This window comes from Bombina bombina, chromosome 8 (assembly GCF_027579735.1).
Source record: "Bombina bombina isolate aBomBom1 chromosome 8, aBomBom1.pri, whole genome shotgun sequence".
In the NCBI taxonomy this organism is placed as follows: domain Eukaryota; kingdom Metazoa; phylum Chordata; class Amphibia; order Anura; family Bombinatoridae; genus Bombina; species Bombina bombina.
Genome location: NC_069506.1, coordinates 242,001,189 through 242,023,164, shown reverse-complemented (window position 1 = coordinate 242,023,164; position 21,976 = coordinate 242,001,189). Strand labels below are relative to the sequence as shown.

Genomic DNA, 21,976 nt, shown 5'->3' with positions numbered 1-21,976 from the left:
TAATAATGATGAAACTCTAAATCTAATTTGACAAACAGCTATTAAGTTTTATTAAGCGTTTTGGACAAATGGCCAGTGTAACACTCTAAAATGAAATTAACTTCTTTAATTTTTAAATAGAAAAATGCTGAATTAAATAAATTTATTGATTCTGATACCAGAATCCATTTAAATAAATATTGGATTGCTTATAGATTGAAATAAAATAATTTAAATATCTGTATGCATATTTCTCCTATCATTTAATGTTTTCCAGTGCTAGATGTTTGCTTTTAGTAACGCTGCCTTCTGAAATATACATTTATAAAATGAAGTATCAGAAATGAATTATATGTTGGTTATCATCACTTACATTCAACATTTAGAGTCATTTTATCGCTGGTGGTCGGGAATCCAGGGGATTGGTAGGTGACTTTACATTTAAGAGATGTAGAGTTATCTTTATATGAAGGAGTGAATGTTATGTTTGAGTAGTAGGTGCTGTTACCATCTGTATACGTCATGTTATAAGCGACTGTTCTGTTACTTAAATTTCCTTCCCATGTGATGATTGGGGCAGTCCCAGCACATCTCCCTGGAGCTGTACATGTCAGTGTCACCTCTTTACTAGCAATCAGGGTTTCATCAGAGGATATTTGAGGTTTATCTGTAAGCTCTAGAGGGAGGGGATGCAAAAAAAATATGGTATTAGGTGATAATTGTAGAAATATAAATAATAAACCAATAAAAAACATTTTCTAACTCTATTACTACTAAGTGAAATTTTAAGGAGTACCTAGAAGTTATTTGTCTCAAAACAAAATCTTCACAGACCATCAACTTGCTTCTGATGCAGTGATACATAACATACTGCATTATATAGTATGGTGTCTAAGTACAATAATTATAAATGTGTAGGATTGAATGCACAAGATAAATGTAGCTAAATACGAATCATAAATGTATAGTACCAAGTTGTAACTAACTAAAGATATTGAGCTTAATTGATTGTTCTGAGATTAAAAGACTATAAACACCTTGAAGTTTTATGTGCAGAGAAACATCTTTGTGACATACATTCATTCATTATTTATTTGCCTCTTTATTATAATTAAAGGGATACTAACCCCATTTTTTTTCTTCATTATTCGGATAGATTATGTAATTATAAACAACTTTCTAGTTAATTTTTTTTAGCAATTTTTTTTATTCTTTTGGTATCTTTATTTGAAAAGCAGGAATGAAAGCTTATGAGTCAGCCCATTTTAGGTTCAGCACCTAGGTAGCGCTTGATTGGTGGGTAAATGTAGCCACCAAAAACCAAGTGTTATAAACGGTTCTGAACCAAAAATAGTCTGGCTCCTAAGCTTACATTCCTGTTTTTTTCAAATAAAGATACCAAGAAAATGAAGAAAATTGATAATAGGAGCAAATTAGAACGTTGCTTAAAATTGCATGCTCTATCTGAATCATAAAAAAATAAATAAAAAAATTGGGTTTAGTATCCCTTTAAGCCCTGAAGGTTGATGATTTTCTACATCTCAGACATGCACCCTGCTGTAAGGCAACAACTTTGATACATATCTGTTCCTTATTTGCTTTAACTGATAACAACTGCACAGCAATGTACTTTTTACTGACATTATGACCATAGCCTTGTTGTCTACAGACTCAAGCTCATTTTGGCCCCTCGAAAATGCTACAACACGGCGATATATTCCAAGGGATATGCCACTATGTTGTGCTAGCTTGTTGGAATACTCCAAGCGGCCAACATAGCCGCATCGCTAAGGTGCATTTAATACACATGCCATTTGTCTGCGATGCTGGCTTAGGCAACACCCAGCATCGCCAACCATATTGGCGATGTACAGTAAAGGGATCCCTTGAATATAACTGCTGCTAATCCTAATACCCCTAAACTGAAGTGCCCCACAATAGCACACTAAAACTAATCAATAATAAATATTTAAATAGTCAGCACCTGGGTAGTGCTTGCTGATTGGTGGCTAAATTTAGTAACAGACTAATAAAATCTAACTTTTATTTGAACATAAAAATAAAAATGGGAAAAAGAAGATTAATAGAATGAAATATTAAGGATGTTGTTTGTGAATCGTTATACTTGCACTATTTGCATCCTCTGATTTCATAAAGTCTTTGGACTAATACATAACCCATTGTACTAATAGTTACAATACTTGTTGTCCATCTGGAATGTCAGATGTCTAAATATCATACCCTCTATACAGTATACTATACTAAAGGGACTCAAGTGATTAATTTGAATTACTCTGTAATGTATCAAAGATAATACTGGTGGGATTAGTCTGAGGTCATTCCTAAGTGGCATCTGATTGTTCTAGAATATAATCATAATGCTGAGAAATGAGATACCTAGTATTTGCGGTGAGAGGGTAGGTGCATCAAAACAACAGATGAAATCACTGAGACTAAGTGAAAGGATATCATTATTGTAATAATGTTGTCCTCAGTGTTGTATTGTGGTGAGAATAACTGTATGTAAAAACACTACTGCACTGAAATTGGTGAAAGTTCTTGGCAAAGTATATTAGAAAAATACTAGCAGTAAAATGTTGTCAAACTATAATGGCAATCAGACACAGTATTACTATTATACTCTATTTAACAGAAAAATATTGTGAGGCCTCCGTTATAGCGGTTGAGATGGTAGTCTGCTACTGATGTATTTAAATAAGTTGTTACATTAGTTGCAATGATATCTTACTAAAGTGTAATGTTTAAAATCATAGTAGCAATATATGTTTGAATACCATAGTGGCAACATACCAAAGTATAGCAATTTCACTTTAGCCGCCACAATAACATTTAAATAAATAGACTATCACTTTAAATTCAGCCTGGTAGCAGTTGTGCAGTTAAAAGTGCAATAGTTAGAATATTTACAGTTAATATTATTGTTGGACCACAATTGTAGTTTGCTACATTGTAGTGTATTCAGCTTTTTGTAGTTAATATTACTGAATAGTTGTGGTAGCGCTGATTCAGCTAATAGTCTGTCGCTTTCTATAATGATCAAACTATGAGTATTATTTGCCTCTTGTGTAAACATGTCCTCAACGCATATCACTGCAGTTTGTGTACTAATAATTTCCCCTAATTTAGCCAATCTATGATATCTATTAGTTATTGTTTTAAAACTAGCAGCATAGATACAAAGTTTGGAGCATCTATTTCAATTATAAACATTCATTAGACCGCTCCCACTGTTTGACAAGAAGTTAATTTAATGGGTATGTATGTAAACAACATCCAGCTTTAAATTAAAAAGGAGGACCCCATAAATCCCCCAACCACTCCCCTCTCAGTGGAAGTTAGCTGGGCAGTGCAGGGGGGAGTGTAGGTTAGCTGTGACCTATGTGAATGTGGTCGGTGGGAGGTAGCAAGGAGGAGCAGGAGGAGTGTATCTTAGCCGTGACGTAGATATAGGTGTTCATGGGGAGTTAGTGAGGTGTGCTAGTGGAAGTAGCCTGCACTATGCTTTGGACACATTGTTCAAAGCAGTGAAGTGCAGGTTGCGAGGAGGGTAGTGGCTATATCAAACAATTTTAGACTTTTTTGACTTGTTTAGACTTGATAGATATGTTATTCTGTAGGAAGACTACATAAAGGTCTTGTAATTACAAGATGTTTACTGTCCCTTTAACTTTAGAGAATACAGGGAAATAATTATATAGCTGCCTCCCCTGGTCAGCAGCAAAATGATTAAAAGCTTTACAAGTTGTATGCGTGGACGTGCTTATAATGATCATACTTTTGAATTAGCATGTACTTCAGTACCGCTGAAACTCTGAGATATCATTATTATTAGCACCTTTTACTAGAGCTCAGTCTTCCTGCAATTTGGGCCATCCTAAACTAAAAACTGAATCTTACAGTCCAACATCCTTTATTTATGTTTCATTTTCGTTATCAGAAATTTGGAAGTGCCCAAACCCCACCACAAATTGCCCCATCCATACCCATATAGATTCTATCTAACTCAGACCACACAGACACCTCCCTTTCATCACCAAAATTCCCCCAGATGTTGGGATGTTTGTCTTAGACTAAACTGAAAATTTTGGAGTAAATTACAATTCTGGATGAATAAGATACTAAAAATACATATTACAATATATCCTAAATGTGTATTTTTTTATTTTTTTTTGCACTGGGGATCAAATTCTAAACACTTTGATTATACACTTAGTTTAATCATTTTGATTAGTAGGAAATGTTTTCTAAAATGTTGGATAAAGAGAAAAGCTCCACCACTCACGTCAAAGATACATTCAAATCACAAATGTTTATTGAAAAATGAGATGTACAAATTGATGTTCGGAGTCTTTTGAATTAGAGGTACAAAGGTATCTGTTAAAAGCCCTTTCAGCTGCGACATTCAAATGGTAGGGTCAGAATTTGGCGTAAACAACATGAAAGCATGGATCCATCCTGTCTTATATCAACAGTTCATGGTGTGTAATGGTGTAGGGGGTATTTTCTTGGCACACTTTGGGCCCCTTACTACCAATTTAGCATTGTTTAAATGACACGGCCTACGTCCATCCCTTTCTGACTACAGTGTACCCATCTTCTGATGGCTACTTCCAGCAGGACAATGCTCCTTGGCTCATAGCTCAAATCATCTCAAACTGGTTTCTTGAACATGACAATGAGTTCACTGTAATCCAATGGCCTCTACAGTCACCTGATCTCAATCCAATAGACCACCTTTGGAATGTGGTGGAACGGGAGATTCGCATCATTGATGTGCAGCCGACAAATCTGCAGCAACTGCGTGATGCTATCATGTCAATATGTACCAATATATATATATATATATATATATATATATATATATATATATATATATATATATATATATATATATATATATATATATATATATATAGAGAGAGAGAGAGAGATGATGTTGTGATGTGATGTCATGTGATGTCATGTTGTGATGTGATGTCATGTTGTGATGTGATGTCACCAGAGCCACAGGCAGTTAACCCTATATATAAAATGATGTTCCAGGAGTCAAGAGTTTCCATAAAACGCTTCTTTATTCAGTAATCCACAGTAAAAACATGAATATACACAGTCAGTACATAGATAGCAACCTCCGTAACAAACAGGCAAGAAGACTGCTGGGTTAGACTGCAGCAGACATGTTTCGTGCCTTCTGGCACTTGTTCACTGCTCACAGGTTAACCCAATCACTTCACCTTAAATAGGCATTTCTCTTAAAGATACATAGATATATTAACGTACGCCTAGATTTAGAGTTGGGCGGTAGCCGTGAAAACCAGCGTTAGAGGGTCCTAACGCTGGTTTTTACCGCCCTCTGGTATTTGGAGTCAGTCAGGAAAGGGTCTAATGCTCACTTTCCAGCCGCGACTTTTCCATACCGCAGATCCCCTTACGTCAATTGAGTATCCTATCTTTTCAATGGGATCTTTCTAACGCCGGTATTTAGAGTCGTGGCTGGAGTGAGCGTTAGAAATCTAACGACCAAACTCCAGCCGCAGAAAAAAGTCAGTAGTTAAGAGCTTTCTGGGCTAACGCCGGTTCATAAAGCTCTTAACTACTGTGCTCTAAAGTACACTAACACCCATAAACTACCTATGTACCCCTAAACCAAGGTCCCCCCACATCGCCGCCACTCTATTAAAATTTTTTAACCCCTAATCTGCCGACCGCCACCTACGTTATCCTTATGTACCCCTAATAGGCTGCGCCTAACACCGCCGACCCCTATATTATATTTATTAACCCCTAACCTGTCCCCCACAACGTCGCTGCCAGCTACCTACAATAATTAACCCCTAATCTGCCGACTGCAAAGCGCCGCCACCTACGTTATCCTTATGTACCCCTAATCTGCTGCCCCTAACACCGCCGACCCCTATATTATATTTATTAACCTCTAATCTGCCCCCCTCAACGTCGCCTCCACCTGCCTACATTTATTAACCCCTAATCTGCCGAGCGGACCGCACCGCTACTATAATAAAGTTATTAACCCCTAATCCGCCTCACTCCCGCCTCAATAACCCTATAAGAAATAGTATTAACCCCTAATCTGCCCTCCCTAACATCGCCGACACCTAACTTCAAGTATTAACCCCTAATCTGCCGACCAGAGCTCACCACTACTCTAATAAATGTTTTAACCCCTAAAGCTAATTCTAACCCTAACCCTAACACCCCCCTAAGTTAAATATAATTTTATTCTAACGAAATAAATTAACTCTTATTAAATAACTTATTCCTATTTAAAGCTAACTACTTACCTGTAAAATAAACCCTAATATAGCTACAATATAAATTATAATTACATTGTAGCTATTTTAGGATTAATATTTATTTTACAGGCAACTTTGTAATTATTTTAACTAGGTACAATAGCTATTAAATAGTTAATAACTATTTAATAGTTACCTAGTTAAAATAATTACAAAATTACCTGTAAAATAAATCCTAACCTAAGTTACAATTAAACTTAACACTACACTATCAATAAATTAATCAAATAAAATACCTACAATTATCTACAATTAAACCTAACACTACACTATCAATAAATAAATAAAATACAATTCCTACAAATAAATACAATTAAATAAACTAACTAAAGTACAAAAAATAAAAAAGAACTAAGTTACAAAAAATAAAAAAATATTTACAAACATTAGAAATAAATTACAACAATTTTAAACTAATTACACCTACTCTAATCCCCTAATAAAATAACAAAGACCCCCAAAATAAAAAAATGCCCTACCCTATTCTAAATTACAAAAGTTCAAAGCTCTTTTACCTTACCAGCCCTTAAAAGGGCCCTTTGCGGGGCATGCCCCAAAGAATTCAGCTCTTTTGCCTGTAAAAAACAAAAATACAATACCCCCCCCCACAACATTACAACCCACCACCCACATACCCCTAATCTAACCCAAACCCCCCTTAAATAAACCTAACACTAAGCCCCTGAAGATCTTCCTACCTTGTGTTCACCTCGCCGGGTTCACCGATCGGTCCAGAAGGGTCCGAAGTCTTGATCCAAGCCCAAGCGGGGGGCTGAAGAGTGACGTCCATCCTCGGGCTGAAGTCTGGATCCAAGCGGCGGCTGAAGAAATCCATCATCGGGATGAAGTCGGAAGTCCATCATCGGGATGAAGTCTTCTATCAAGCCGCATCTTCAATCTTCTTTCTTCCGGAGCGGAGCCATCTTCTTCCCAGCGGACGCGGATCCAACCTCTTCAAGCGACGCCTACTAGCCGAAAGACGGTTCCTTTAAGGGACGTAATCCAAGATGGCGTTCCTTGAATTCCGATTGGCTGATAGGATTCTATCAGCCAATCGGAATTAAGGTAGGAAAATTCTGATTGGCTGATGGAATCAGCCAATCAGAATCAAGTTCAATCCCATTGGCTGATCCAATCAGCCAATCAGATTGAGCTGGCATTCTATTGGCTGTTCCGATCAGCCAATAGAATGCAAGCTCAATCTGATTGGCTGATTGGATCAGCCAATCGGATTGAACTTGATTCTGATTGGCTGATTCCATCAGCCAATCAGAATTTTCCTACCTTAATTCCGATTGGCTGATAGAATCCTATCAGCCAATCGGAATTCGAGGGACGCCATCTTGGATGACGTCCCTTAAAGGAACCGTCATTCGGCTAGTAGGCGTCGCTTGAAGAGGTTGGATCCGCGTCCGCTGGGAAGAAGATGGCTCCGCTCCGCTCCGGAAGAAAGAAGATTGAAGATGCGGCTTGATAGAAGACTTCATCCCGATGATGGACTTCCAACTTCATCCCGATGATGGATTTCTTCAGCCGCCGCTTGGATCCAGACTTCAGCCCGAGGATGGACGTCACTCTTCAGCCCCCCTCTTGGGCTTGGATCAAGACTTCGGACCCTTCTGGACCGATCGGTGAACTCGGCGAGGTGAACACAAGGTAGGAAGATCTTCAGGGGCTTAGTGTTAGGTTTATTTAAGGGGGTTTGGATTAGATTAGGGGTATGTGGGTGGTGGGTTGTAATGTTGGGGGGGGGGTATTGTATTTTTTTCTTTTTTTACAGGCAAAAGAGCTGAATTCTTTGGGGCATGCCCCGCAAAGGGCCCTTTTAAGGGCTGGTAAGGTAAAAGAGCTTTGAACTTTTGTAATTTAGAATAGGGTAGGGCATTTTTTTATTTTGGGGGTCTTTGTTATTTTATTAGGGGGCTTAGAGTAGGTGTAATTAGTTTAAAATTGTTGTAATTTATTTCTAATGTTTGTAAATATTTTTTTATTTTTTGTAACTTAGTTCTTTTTTATTTTTTGTACTTTAGTTAGTTTATTTAATTGTATTTATTTGTAGGAATTGTATTTTATTTATTTATTGATAGTGTAGTGTTAGGTTTAATTGTAACTTAGGTTAGGATTTATTTTACAGGTAATTTTGTAATTATTTTAACTAGGTAACTATTAAATAGTTATTAACTATTTAATAGCTATTGTACCTGGTTAAAATAATTACAAAGTTGCCTGTAAAATAAATATTAATCCAAAAATAGCTACAATGTAATTATAATTTATATTGTAGCTATATTAGGGTTTATTTTACAGGTAAGTATTTAGCTTTAAATAGGAATAAGTTATTTAATAAGTGTTAATTTATTTCGTTAGAATAAAATTATATTTAACTTAGGAGGGTGTTAGGGTTAGGGTTAGAATTAGCTTTAGGGGTTAAAACATTTATTAGAGTAGCGGTGAGCTCCGATCGGCAGATTAGGGGTTAATACTTGAAGTTAGGTGTCGGCGATGTTAGGGAGGGCAGATTAGGGGTTAATACTATTTATTATAGGGTTATTGAGGCGGGAGTGAGGCGGATTAGGGGTTAATAACTTTATTATAATAGCGGCGCGGTCCAGTCGGCAGATTAGGGGTTAATAAGTGTAGTTAGGTGGAGGCGACGTTGGGGGCGGCAGATTAGGGGTTAATAAATATAATATAGGGGTCGGCGATGTTAGGGCAGCAGATTAGGGGTACATAGGGATAACGTAGGTGGCGGGGGTGTACGGAGCGGCAGATTAGGGGTTAAAAATAATATGCAGGGGTCAGCGATAGCGGGGGCGGCAGATTAGGGGTTAATAAGTGTAAGGTTAGGGGTGTTTAGACTCGGGGTACATGTTAGAGTGTTAGGTGCAGACGTAGGAAGTGTTTCCCCATAGGAAACAATAGGGCTGCGTTAGGAGCTGAACGCGGCTTTTTTGCAGGTGTTAGGTTTTTTTTCAGCTCAAACAGCCCCATTGTTTCCTATGGGGGAATCGTGCACGAGCACGTTTTTGAGGCTGGCCGCGTCCGTAAGCACCGCTGGTATCTAGAGTTGCAGTTGCATTAAATTATGCTCTACGCTCCCTTTTTGGAGCCTAACGCACTGAAAACCCAGCCATTCTGTAAACTCTAAATACCAGCGGTATTTAACCCCTTAAGGACACGGCCATTTTTCAATTTCTTTCCCTGAAGGACCAGGGCTTTTTTTAAATTTCTGCAGTGTTTGTGTTTAGCTGTAATTTTCCTCTTACTCATTTACTGTACCCACACATATTATATACCGTTTTTCTCGCCATTAAATGGACTTTCTAATGATACCATTATTTTTATCATATCTTATCATTTACTTTAAAAAAATGATAAAATATGAGGAAAAAATGGAAAAAAACACACTTTTTCTAACTTTGACCCCCACAATCTGTTACACATCTACAACCACCAAAAAACACCCATGCTAAATAGTTTCTAAATTTTGTCCTGAGTTTAGAAATACCCAATGTTTACATGTTCTTTGCTTTTTTTGCAAGTTATAGGACCATAAATACAAGTAGCACTTTGCTATTTCCAAACCACTTTTTTTTCAAAATTAGCGCTAGTTACATTGGAACACTGATATCTTTCAGGAATACCTGAATATCCCTTTACATGTATATATTTTTTTTTAGAAGACATCCCAAAGTATTGATGTAGGCCCATTTTGGTATATTTCATGCCACCATTTCACCACCAAATGCAATCAAATAAAAAAAATTGTTCACTTTTTCCCAAATATTTTCACAAACTTTAGGTTCCTCACTGAAATTATTTACAAACAACTTGTGCAATTATGGCATAAATGGTTGTAAATGCTTCTCTGGGATCCCCTTTGTTCAGAAATAGCAGACATATATGACTTTGGCGTTGCTTTTTGGTAATTAGAAGGCCGCTAAATGCCACTGCGCATCACACGTGTATTATGCCCAGCAGTGAAGGGGTTAATTAGGGAGCATGTAGGGAGCGTCTAGGGTTAATTTTAGCTTTAGTGTAGTGTAGTAGACAACCCCAAGTATTGATCTAGGCCCATCTTGGTATATTTCATGCTACCATTTCACCGCTAAATGCAATTAAATAAAAAAAAACATAAAATTTTTCACAATTTTAGGTTTCTCACTGAAATTATTTACAAACAACTTTTGCAAGCATGGCATAAATGATTGTAAATACTTCTCTGGGATCCCCTTTGTTCAGAAATAGCAGACATATATGGCTTTGGCGTTGCTTTTTGGTAATTATAAGACCGCTAAATGCTGCTGCGCACCACACGTGTATTATGCCCAGCAGTGCAGGGGTTAATTAGGTCATTTGTAGGGAGCGTGCAGGGTTAATTTTAGCTTTAGCGTAGAGATCAGCCTCCCACCTGACACATCCCACCCCCTGATCCCTCCCAAACGGCTCCCTTCCCTCCCCCACCCCACAATTGCCCCCGCCATCTTAAGTACTGGCAGAAAGTCTGCCAGTACTAAAATAAAAGGTGTATTTAAAAAAAAAAAAAAAAAAATTGTATAGCATATTTACATATGCAGCTGTGTAGGATCCCCCCTTAGCCCCCAACCTCCCTGATCCCCCCCAAACAGCTCTCTACCCTCCACCTCTAACTTACTGGGAGCCATCTTGGGTACTGGCAGCTGTCTGCCAGTACCCAGTTTGCAAATAAAAATGTATTTTTTTTAATTTTTTTTATTTATTTTCCTTTTTTCTGTAGTGTAGTGTAGCTTCCCCCCCCCCACCAATCCCCCACCCGCTCCCAGATCCCTTAGATTAACTTTTATTAGGGATTTTATCCCCCCTTACTGCCACTTCTGTACAATGTCTTTTTCCGTAGTGAAGCGGTTCCCACCCGCTCCCTCCCCGTGCACGCGCCCGCCCGCCGCCCCCCGTGCACGCGCGCGCTCCGGTGCGCACTCCCGACAACCCCGCCCGCGATCCCGCCCTCCTCTCTCTTCAGCCTTTCATCGATGGCCGCCCACCCGCCTCCCACGTCAGCTCCCACCCACCAACGATTGCGGCCATCGATGCCGGTGCAGAGAGGGCCACAGAGTGGCTCTCTCTGCATCGGATGGGGGAAAAATGTTATTGCAGGATGCCTCGATATCGAGGCATCACTGCAATAACTGTAAAGCGGCTGGAAGCGATCAGGATCGCTTCCAGCCGCTTTAATCCCCAAAGTCGTACAGGGTACGTCGCTGGTCTTTAAAGACCAGGTTGTGTGCGACGTACCCTGTACGACTCTTGTCGTTAAGGGGTTAAAAGGTGCGGCCAGAAAAAAGCACGCGTAGCTAACGCACCCCTTTGGCCGCAAAACTCTAAATCTAGGCGGTAGTCACCTTAATAGCCTTAAATGAATACTATCTGGCTGGCTGATATTATCTATTAACTGTTAGTGTGCTGTGTATTTAATCAAACTAGGTAACCTTAATTATCACGTATATTTCTTCATATCCAGCACTATTATAGTTAAAGATACAGGTAATTGAACCTTATAATGGAGGAAATAATTGAAATTTATACACATACATCAATATCTCTTCTAAAATTTAGACCTTGGGGGATAGTTGTATTCAGGGTAAAGATCCCAAATATTTCCCTTAAATTTAATTTACTTTCTCTATCCCCACCCCTTTTCCAAAGGGGTATGTGGTTTATAGCTTGTAAACTTAACAGTTTATGGTCAGATTGAGCTGGCATTCTATTGGCTGTTCCGATCAGCCAATAGAATGCAAGCTTAATCTGATTGGCTGATTGGATCAGCCAAATGGATTGAACTTGATTCTGATTGGCTGATTCCATCAGCCAATCAGAATTTTCCTACCTTAATTCCGATTGGCTGATAGAATCCTATCAGCCAATCGGAATTCGAGGGACGCCATCTTGGATGACGTCCCTTAAAGGAACCGTCATTCGGCTAGTAGGCGTCGCTTGAAGAGGTTTGATCCGCGTCCGCTGGGAAGAAGATGGCTCCGCTCCGCTCCGGAAGAAAGAAGATTGAAGATGCGGCTTGATAGAAGACTTCATCCCGATGATGGACTTCCGACTTCATCCCGATGATGGATTTCTTCAGCCGCCGCTTGGATCCAGACTTCAGCCCGAGAATGGACGTCACTCTTCAGCCCCCCTCTTGGGCTTGGATCAAGACTTCGGACCCTTCTGGACCGATCGGTGAACTCGGCGAGGTGAACACAAGGTAGGAAGATCTTCAGGGGCTTAGTGTTAGGTTTATTTAAGGGGGTTTGGGTTAGATTAGGGGTATGTGGGTGGTGGGTTGTAATGTTGGGGGGGGGTATTGTATTTTTTTTTTTTTTTACAGGCAAAAGAGCTGAATTCTTTGGGGCATGCCCCGCAAAGGGCCCTTTTAAGGGCTGGTAAGGTAAAAGAGCTTTGAACTTTTGTAATTTAGAATAGGGTAGGGCATTTTTTTTTATTTTGGGGGTCTTTGTTATTTTATTAGGGGGCTTAGAGTAGGTGTAATTAGTTTAAAATTGTTGTAATTTATTTCTAATGTTTGTAAATAATTTTTTATTTTTTGTAACTTAGTTCTTTTTTATTTTTTGTACTTTAGTTAGTTTATTTAATTGTATTTATTTGTAGGAATTGTATTTTATTTATTTATTGATAGTGTAGTGTTAGGTTTAATTGTAACTTAGGTTAGGATTTATTTTACAGGTAATTTTGTAATTATTTTAACTAGGAAACTATTAGTTATTAACTATTTAATAGCTATTGTACCTGGTTAAAATAATTACAAAGTTGCCTGTAAAATAAATATTAATCCTAAAATAGCTACAATGTAATTATAATTTATATTGTAGCTATATTAGGGTTTATTTTACAGGTAAGTATTTAGCTTTAAATAGGAATAAGTTATTTAATAAGTGTTAATTTATTTCGTTAGAATAAAATTATATTTAATTTAGGAGGGTGTTAGGGTTAGGGTTAGAATTAGCTTTAGGGGTTAAAACATTTATTAGAGTAACGGTGAGCTCCGATCGGCAGATTAGGGGTTAATACTTGAAGTTAGGTGTCGGCGATGTTAGGGAGGGCAGATTAGGGGTTAATACTATTTATTATAGGGTTATTGAGGCGGGAGTGAGGCGGATTAGGGGTTAATAACTTTATTATAATAGCGGCGCGGTCCAGTCGGCAGATTAGGGGTTAATAAGTGTAGTTAGGTGGAGGCGACGTTGGGGGCGGCAGATTAGGGGTTAATAAATATAATATAGGGGTCGGCGATGTTAGGGCAGCAGATTAGGGGTACATAGGGATAACGTAGGTGGCGGGGGTGTACGGAGCGGCAGATTAGGGGTTAAAAATAATATGCAGGGGTCAGCGATAGCGGGGGCGGCAGATTAGGGGTTAATAAGTGTAAGGTTAGGGGTGTTTAGACCCGGGGTACATGTTAGAGTGTTAGGTGCAGACGTAGGAAGTGTTTCCCCATAGGAAACAATAGGGCTGCGTTAGGAGCTGAACGCGGCTTTTTTGCAGGTGTTAGGTTTTTTTTCAGCTCAAACAGCCCCATTGTTTCCTATGGGGGAATCGTGCACGAGCACGTTTTTGAGGCTGGCCGCGTCCGTAAGCACCGCTGGTATCTAGAGTTGCAGTTGCATTAAATTATGCTCTACACTCCCTTTTTGGAGCCTAACGCACTGAAAACCCAGCCATTCTGTAAACTCTAAATACCAGCGGTATTTAAAAGGTGCGGCCAGAAAAAAGCACGCGTAGCTAACGCACCCCTTTGGCCGCAAAACTCTAAATCTAGGCGGTAGTCACCTTAATAGCCTTAAATGAATACTATCTGGCTGGCTGATATTATCTATTAACTGTTAGTGTGCTGTGTATTTAATCAAACTAGGTAACCTTAATTATCACGTATATTTCTTCATATCCAGCACTATTATAGTTAAAGATACAGGTAATTGAACCTTATAATGGAGGAAATAATTGAAATTTATACACATAAATCAATATCTCTTCTAAAATTTAGACCTTGGGGGATAGTTGTATTCAGGGTAAAGATCCCAAATATTTCCCTTAAATTTAATTTACTTTCTCTATCCCCACCCCTTTTCCAAAGGGGTATGTGGTTTATAGCTTGTAAACTTAACAGTTTATGGTCAGCATTGTGTAATTCCCTAAAATGTCGGGCAATGGGGGTGTCAGATTCCTCGTCCTCTATTGATCTGATATGTGCCAAAAACCTGTCCTTTAGAGGTCTCTTAGTTCTCCCTACGTACTGCTTGGAGCACCCCCTGCAGGTCAATAAGTATATTTCATGAGTTGTGTCACAATTCATAAAAAATTTAGTATTGTAAATTTTATGTGTGAATGTGGAAGTAAAGTTATCACCCTCAGAAACATAGTTACATGTTTTGCATATTCTTTTTCTACATTTGAAAAAACCTTTTCTTTTTTTGAGCCAACAGCTATTAGATTTAATTGAGCTGCCTGAGGGGGAAATGAAATTGCCAATAGATTTCCCTTTCCTTGATATAAAGTCGCACCCATTTTGTACAACCTGTTTGAGTCCAGGGTCAGTGTATAATATAGGAAGACTCTCTTTTATTATATTGCATATTCTGCCATATTCTAGGCTGTATGTGGTTATGAACTTAGGTTTCGAATGTTCATCTTTCCTTTTATTTCTCATCTTTTTATCACGGTATTTTAACAAGTCCCCCCTAGACAGACAATCTACTTCTTTACGTGCTTTCTCCAATACCTTAGGTTCATATCCTCTTTCTTTGAGGCGATTTGTCACTATATCTGCCTGTAAATTGTAAGTAGCTTCTGTTGTGCAATTTCGCTTAGTTCTTATAAATTGGCCTTTAGGTATCCCCTGTATAGTATGTCTAGGATGGCAAGATTTGTAGTCTAGTATGGTGTTTCCTGATGTGGGTTTCCTGTGTAAATCTGTTTCTGTAATACCATTGTCTTTACCAGTGATCTTAATATCCAAAAAGCAAACAGTATTTTGATTCTGTTCTCCTATCAGTTTGATTCCACTACTATTCTTATTAAGATGGTGACAGAATAGGTCAACATTTTGTTCATCACTGTCAATTATGAAGATGAGATCATCTATGAACCGGGCATATAGAATTATATTCTTTTGTAGGGGGTTTCCATCTCCAAAGACGTGGAACCGCTCCCACCATCCCATGAAGAGATTGGCGTAACAGGGGGCAAACTTTCCCCCATAGCGGATCCACGTCTCTGGAGATAGAAACCCCCCTCAAACATGAAGAAATTGTGTGTGAGGAGGTATTCAATAGATGTAAGTAGGAACTGTTTTGTTGCACTATCATAGTTGCTATAAAATTCCAAAAAATACTCAATGGCTTGAATACCTTTTACATGTGAGATAGAGGTGTAGAGAGATGTTACATCTACCACTAGGAATCGATATGTTGATTTCCATTCAATCTGACTCAATTTAAGCAGGAGTGCAGTTGTGTCCTGTATGAAGCTAGGGAGTGCTTTGACCAGTGGCTGTAAGAAGCTATCTATTAAATCTGAAAGTGGCTCATTAAGGGAGTTGATTCCTGCAATAATTGGGCGTCCTGGGGAGTTAGATCTGTTCTTGTGGATTTTTGGAAAGTAGTGAAATATGGGTGTAACAGGTTGGTCAGGGACAAGTACTTCTTGTGTAGATTGACTAATTACGTTATTGTGTCTAGCATTATCCACTATATCAGTTAAGATCCTTTCTCTTGTAAGGTGTATCCAGTCCACGGATTCATCCATTACTTGTGGGATATTCTCCTTCCCAACAGGAAGCTGCAAGAGGATCACCCACAGCAGAGCTGTCTATATAGCTCCTCCCCTAACTGCCATCTCCCAGTCATTCTCTTGCAGCTCTCGACAAGGGAAGTATCAAGAGATGTGTGGTGATTTAATGTAGTTTATCTTCAATCAAAAGTTTATTATTTTCAAATGGTACCGGAGTTGTACTATTTTGGCCTCAGGCAGAAAGTTGAAGAAGAGTCTGCCTGAGGGTTTTGATGATCTTAGCGGTTTGTAACTAAGGTCCACTGCTGTTCTCACACATAACTGAAGAGATGGGTAACTTCAGCTGGGGGAATAGCGTGCAGGGTCTCCTGCTCTGAGGTATGTGCAGTTTTAAATTTTTCTAGAGAGATGATAAGCTAGAAAATGCTGAAAGTGCCTGATTTATTTAAGGTAAGCCTGATTACAGTGATTTAATAACGACTGGTATCATGCCTGCTGTAAAGGGTAATATTCTTGTTATTTGCTCTCATTACTTAATAGATATAACGTTTGCTTGATGTATATAAACGTTTATTACAAATGGTGATAAAACTTTATTCTGGGGCCCAGTTTTTCCACATGGCTGACTAGATTTTTCCTAGGGATAGTTTTTTAAGGCCCTCTCACTGTGAGTACATGTTGGGAAGGGCCTATTTTCGCGCCCTAATTGCGCAGTAGTTTTTGCAGCTTGAGACATCCAGCTTCCTTGAAGGAGTCCCCTGACATATAGGACCCCTCTAAAAGGTTTTTGTGCCTTCCAAAGTCGCTTTATGGGCAGGTAGGAGCCACAGTAGAGCTGTGGCAGTTGGTTGTGACTGTTTAAAAACGGTTATATCGTTTTTTTGATCCGGTTTTGAAACTAAGGGGTTAATCATCCATTTGCAAGTGGGTGCAATGCTCTTTCAGTCTATTATACACACTGTAAAAATTTCATAGAATTTACTGCTTTTTTCACTGTTTTGCAGTTTATGTGATTGTTTTTTTCTCTTAAAGGCACAGTACCGTTTTTATTTTTTGCTTGTTCACAGTTATTAAAGTATTTTCCAAGCTTACTGGTCTCATTACTAGTCTGTTTAAACATGTCTGACATAGAGGAAACTCATTGTTCATTATGTTTAGAAGCCATTGTGGAACCCCCTCTTAGAATGTGTACCAAATGCACTGATTTTACTATAGATTACAAAGACCATATTCTGGCTTTAAAAAATTTATCACCAGAAGAAATTGACAAGGAGGAAGTTATGCCGTTTAACTCTCCCCACGTGTCAGAACCTATAACTCCCGCTCAGGGGACGCCAAGTACATCTAGCGCGCCCATAGCGTATACCTTACAAGACATGGTGGCAGTTATGAATCATACCCTTACAGAGGTATTGTCTAAACTGCCAGGATTACAAGGAAAGCGAGACAGCTCTGGGACTAGAATAAATACAGAGCTCTCTGACACTTTAGTGGCTATGTCTGATACACCCTCACAATGTACTGAAGCCGAAGCAGGGGAGCTTCAATCTGTGGGTGATTTTTCTGATTCAGGGAAGACACTTCAACCTGATTCTGATATGTCTACATTTAAATTTAAGCTTGAACACCTCCGCATATTGCTCAGGGAGGTCTTAGCAACTCTGGAAGACTGTGACGCTATTGTAGTCCCAGAGAAATTATGTAGATTGGATAAATACTATGCAGTACCTACTTACACTGATGTTTTTCCAATCCCTAAGAGGTTTTCTGAAATTATTACTAAGGAATGGGATAGACCAGGTGTACCGTTCTCTCCCCCTCCTGTTTTTAAAAATATGTTTCCTATAGACGCCGCTACACGGGACTTGTGGCAGACGGTCCCTAAGGTGGAGGGAGCAGTTTCTACTCTAGCTAAGCGTACCACTATCCCTGTCGAGGACAGTTGTGCTTTTCTAGATCCAATGGACAAAAAATTAGAGGGTTACATTAAGAAAATTTTTATTCAACAAGGTTTTATTCTCCAGCCTCTTGCATGCATTGCCCCAGTCACTGCTGCTGCGGCTTTCTGGTTTGAGTCTCTAGAGGAGGCTCTACAGGTTGAAACCCCGTTGGAAGATATTATCGACAAGCTTAAGGCCCTTAAGCTAGCCAATTCATTTGTTTCTGACGCTGTTGTTCACTTAACCAAGCTAACGGCTAAACATTCAGGTTTTGCTATTCAGGCGCGTAGGGCACTATGGCTTAAATCCTGGTCAGCTGACGTGACTTCAAAGTCTAAACTTCTCAACATTCCCTTCAAAGGACAGACCCTATTCGGGCCTGGACTGAAGGAGATAATTTCTGACATCACTGGAGGAAAAGGTCACGCCCTTCCTCAAGATAGGTCCTACAAATTAAGGACCAAACAGTCTAGTTTTCGGCCCTTTCAAAACTTCAAGAGTGGCGCAGCTTCAACTTCCTCTAACACAAAACAAGAGGGAACTTTTGCCCAGTCTAAGCCGTTCTGGGGACCTAACCAGGCTTGGAACAAGGGGAAACAGGCCAAAAAGACTGCTGCTGCCTCTAAGACAGCAGGAAGGAGCAGCCCCCGTTCCGGAAACGGATCTAGTAGGGGGCAGACTCTCTCTCTTCACCCAGGCTTGGGCAAGAGATGTCAAGGATCCCTGGGCATTGGAAATTGTGTCCAAGGGTTATCTTCTGGAATTCAAAACCTCTCCCCCAAAAGGGAGATTTCATCTCTCACATTTATCTGCAAACCAGATAAAGAGAGAGGCATTCTTACATTGTGTTCAAGACCTCCTAGTTATGGGAGTGATCCACCCAGTTCCGCAGGAGGAACAGGGGCAGGGCTTCTATTCAAATCTGTTTGTAGTTCCCAAGAAAGAGGGAACATTCAGACCACTCTTAGCTCTCAAGATCTTAAACAAATTTTTCAGAGTCCCATCCTTCAAGATGGAGACTATTCGAACCATCCTTCCTATGATCCAGGAGGGTCAATATATGACTACCGTAGACTTAAAGGATGCTTATCTTCACATCCCGATACACAAAGATCATCATCGTTTTCTCAGGTTTGCCTTTCTAGACAGGCACTACCAGTTTGTGGCTCTTCCCTTCGGGTTGGCCACGGCACCAATAATCTTTACGAAGGTTCTAGGGTCCCTCCTAGCGGTCCTAAGGCTGCGGGGTGTAGCAGTAGCCCCTTACTTAGACGACATTCTGATACAGGCGTTGACTTTTCAAATCGCCAGGTCCCATACGGACATTGTTCTGGCATTTCTGAGGTCCCATGGGTGGAAGGTGAATGAAGAAAAGAGTTCTCTATTCCCTCTAACAAGAGTTTCATTCCTAGGGACTCTGATAGATTCAGTAGAAATGAAGATTTACCTAACGAAGGCCAGATTGTCAAAACTTCTAGACTCTTGCCGTGTTCTTTATTCCACTTCTCGTCCTTCAGTGGCTCAGTGTATGGAAGTATTCGGTTTAATGGTAGCGGCAATGGTTATAGTACCGTTTGCCCGCCTACATCTCAGACCGCTGCAACTTTGCATGCTCAGTCAGTGGAATGGGGATTACACAGATTTGTCCCCTCTACTAAATCTGGATCAAGAAACCAGGGATTCTCTTCTCTGGTGGCTATCTCCGGTCCATCTGTCCAAGGGGATGAGCTTCCGCAGGCCAGATTGTACTATAGTAATGACAGATGCCAGCCTTCTGGGCTGGGGTGCAGTCTGGAACTCCCTGAAGGCTCAGGGCTCGTGGACTCAGGAGGAGGCACTCCTTCCGATAAACATTCTGGAACTAAGAGCGATTTTCAAGGCTCTTCAGGCGTGGCCTCAGCTAGCTGGGGTCAGGTTCATCAGATTTCAGTCGGACAATATCACGACTGTAGCCTACATCAACCATCAGGGGGGAATAAGGAGTTCCCTAGCAATGTTGGAGGTTTCAAAGATAATTCTATGGGCAGAGTTTCACTCTTGCCATCTATCTGCTATCCATATCCCAGGAGTCGAGAACTGGGAGGCGGATTTTCTAAGTCGGCAGACTTTTCATCCAGGAGAGTGGGAACTCCATCCAGAAGTATTTGCACAGTTGATTCAACTTTGGGGCAAACCAGAACTGGATCTCATGGCGTCTCGCCAGAACGCCAAGCTTCCTTGTTACGGGACCAGGTCCAGGGACCCCAAGGCAACGCTGATAGATGCTCTAACAGCGCCTTGGTCCTTCAACCTGGCTTATGTGTTTCCACCGTTTCCTCTGCTCCCTCGTCTGATTGCCAAGATCAAGCAGGAGAGAGCTTCAGTGATTTTTATAACACCTGCGTGGCCACGCAGGACTTGGTATGCAGACCTGTTGGACATGTCATCCTGTCCACCATGGACCCTGCCGCTGAGACAGGACCTTCTACTTCAGGGTCCTTTCAACCATCCAAACCTAATTTCTCTGCGTCTGACTGCTTGGAGATTAAACGCTTGATTTTATCAAAGCGTGGTTTCTCTGAATCGGTCATTGATACCTTAATTCAGGCTCGAAAGCCGGTTACCAGGAAAATCTATCATAAGATATGGTGTAAATATCTTCATTGGTGTGAATCCAAGGGTTACTCATGGAGTAAGGTCAGGATTCCTAGAATCTTATCTTTTCTCCAAGAAGGATTGGAGAAGGGATTGTTGGCTAGTTCCTTAAAGGGACAGATTTCTGCTCTGTCTATTCTTTTGCACAAGCGTCTGGCTAATACTCCAGACGTTCAGGCGTTTTGTCAGGCTTTAGTTAGAATCAAGCCTGTGAAATAAATGTGATAACAAAAATCATAAAAGGAAAACCAAATAAAGTTCTGAATCAAGGATATGTCTGTGTCCTCTGGATGAGTTTTTCAGCTTGTTAGCATTCTTCAGTGAGATTCCATAAAAAAGGAAACAGAAAATTGCAACATAGTGTGAATCTGTAACGGCACTTTGAGGAAGTAGTTGTTTTGTAACAAATGACTACTCACATTTGTTGGAGCTTTCGACTAAGCTCAAGGATATGCGCACTCCCACTTTATACTGATGGGAAAACAGTACACTAGGCAAAACTTGAATACAAATTTATTTTAAAATATATAAAAGCGTCACATAAGCCTTGATAACACCACAATGTAAGGGTACAAAAGCAGATATGCTGTAACAAATGCTTCAAATCGCCAAACTTGCAAAGAGGTAAATGGATCAGCAGGAGTGTGACCGCCGAAACCAAAACCTCTTTAGTAGCAAGACAATAGCGCTAAGCCCCCAGGTGTCCTGGCTAGTGTAGAGACGCGATAAAACTCAATATAGAACAGTTCAGTTCCGATATACATTTCGCTGGTATGCTTTGTCAAGGAATGTTAGTGCGCATGTCCAAGAGTCCTTTTAAACAATCCATTGATGAGTTTCTGCCAGGTTTGTGGTTACATCCTCCATTTTGGAAGTTGGCATTTAGGTAATTTGTCATTAAACAACTAGTATGTTTTTCAACTTCTTTCAGTGTTATATATTTTGTTGATATATGCATAGATGTTAAGATGGATAACCAGAATTGGGAAATTATGCATTATAATGTTATACATATATTATGCAAAACTTCAAAAAACATAATCACATTGTGCCTGCAAAAAAAATTTTTTTCCCTTCTCTTTCTTTTTTTCCTTTTCTTTAAAAAAAAAATAAAAAATTATATAATAAAAAAAAAAAAAATAATTTTTTTTTATAAGTCCACACTTATATTGTCAGTGCTAGGTAGTTTTAGAAAAAAAAAAAAATTTTGCAGGCACAATGTGATTATGTTTTTTGAAGTTTTGCATATATGTATAACATTATAATGCATAATTTCCCAATTCTGGTTATCCATCTTAACATCTATGCATA

The 21,976-nt window shown here is 39.6% G+C and overlaps 1 protein-coding gene across 1 annotated transcript in view; it reads right to left on the bottom strand.

Annotated features, from left to right (window-relative positions):
- Positions 1–21,976, bottom strand: part of LOC128639079 (sialic acid-binding Ig-like lectin 14) — a 298,418-nt gene that overhangs the window by 44,184 nt on the left and 232,258 nt on the right. Inside the window, exon 4 of the mRNA XM_053691230.1 lies at positions 353–655. Within this exon, the coding sequence (XP_053547205.1) occupies positions 353–655 (303 nt within the window). The remainder of the gene's footprint in view (positions 1–352; positions 656–21,976) is intronic.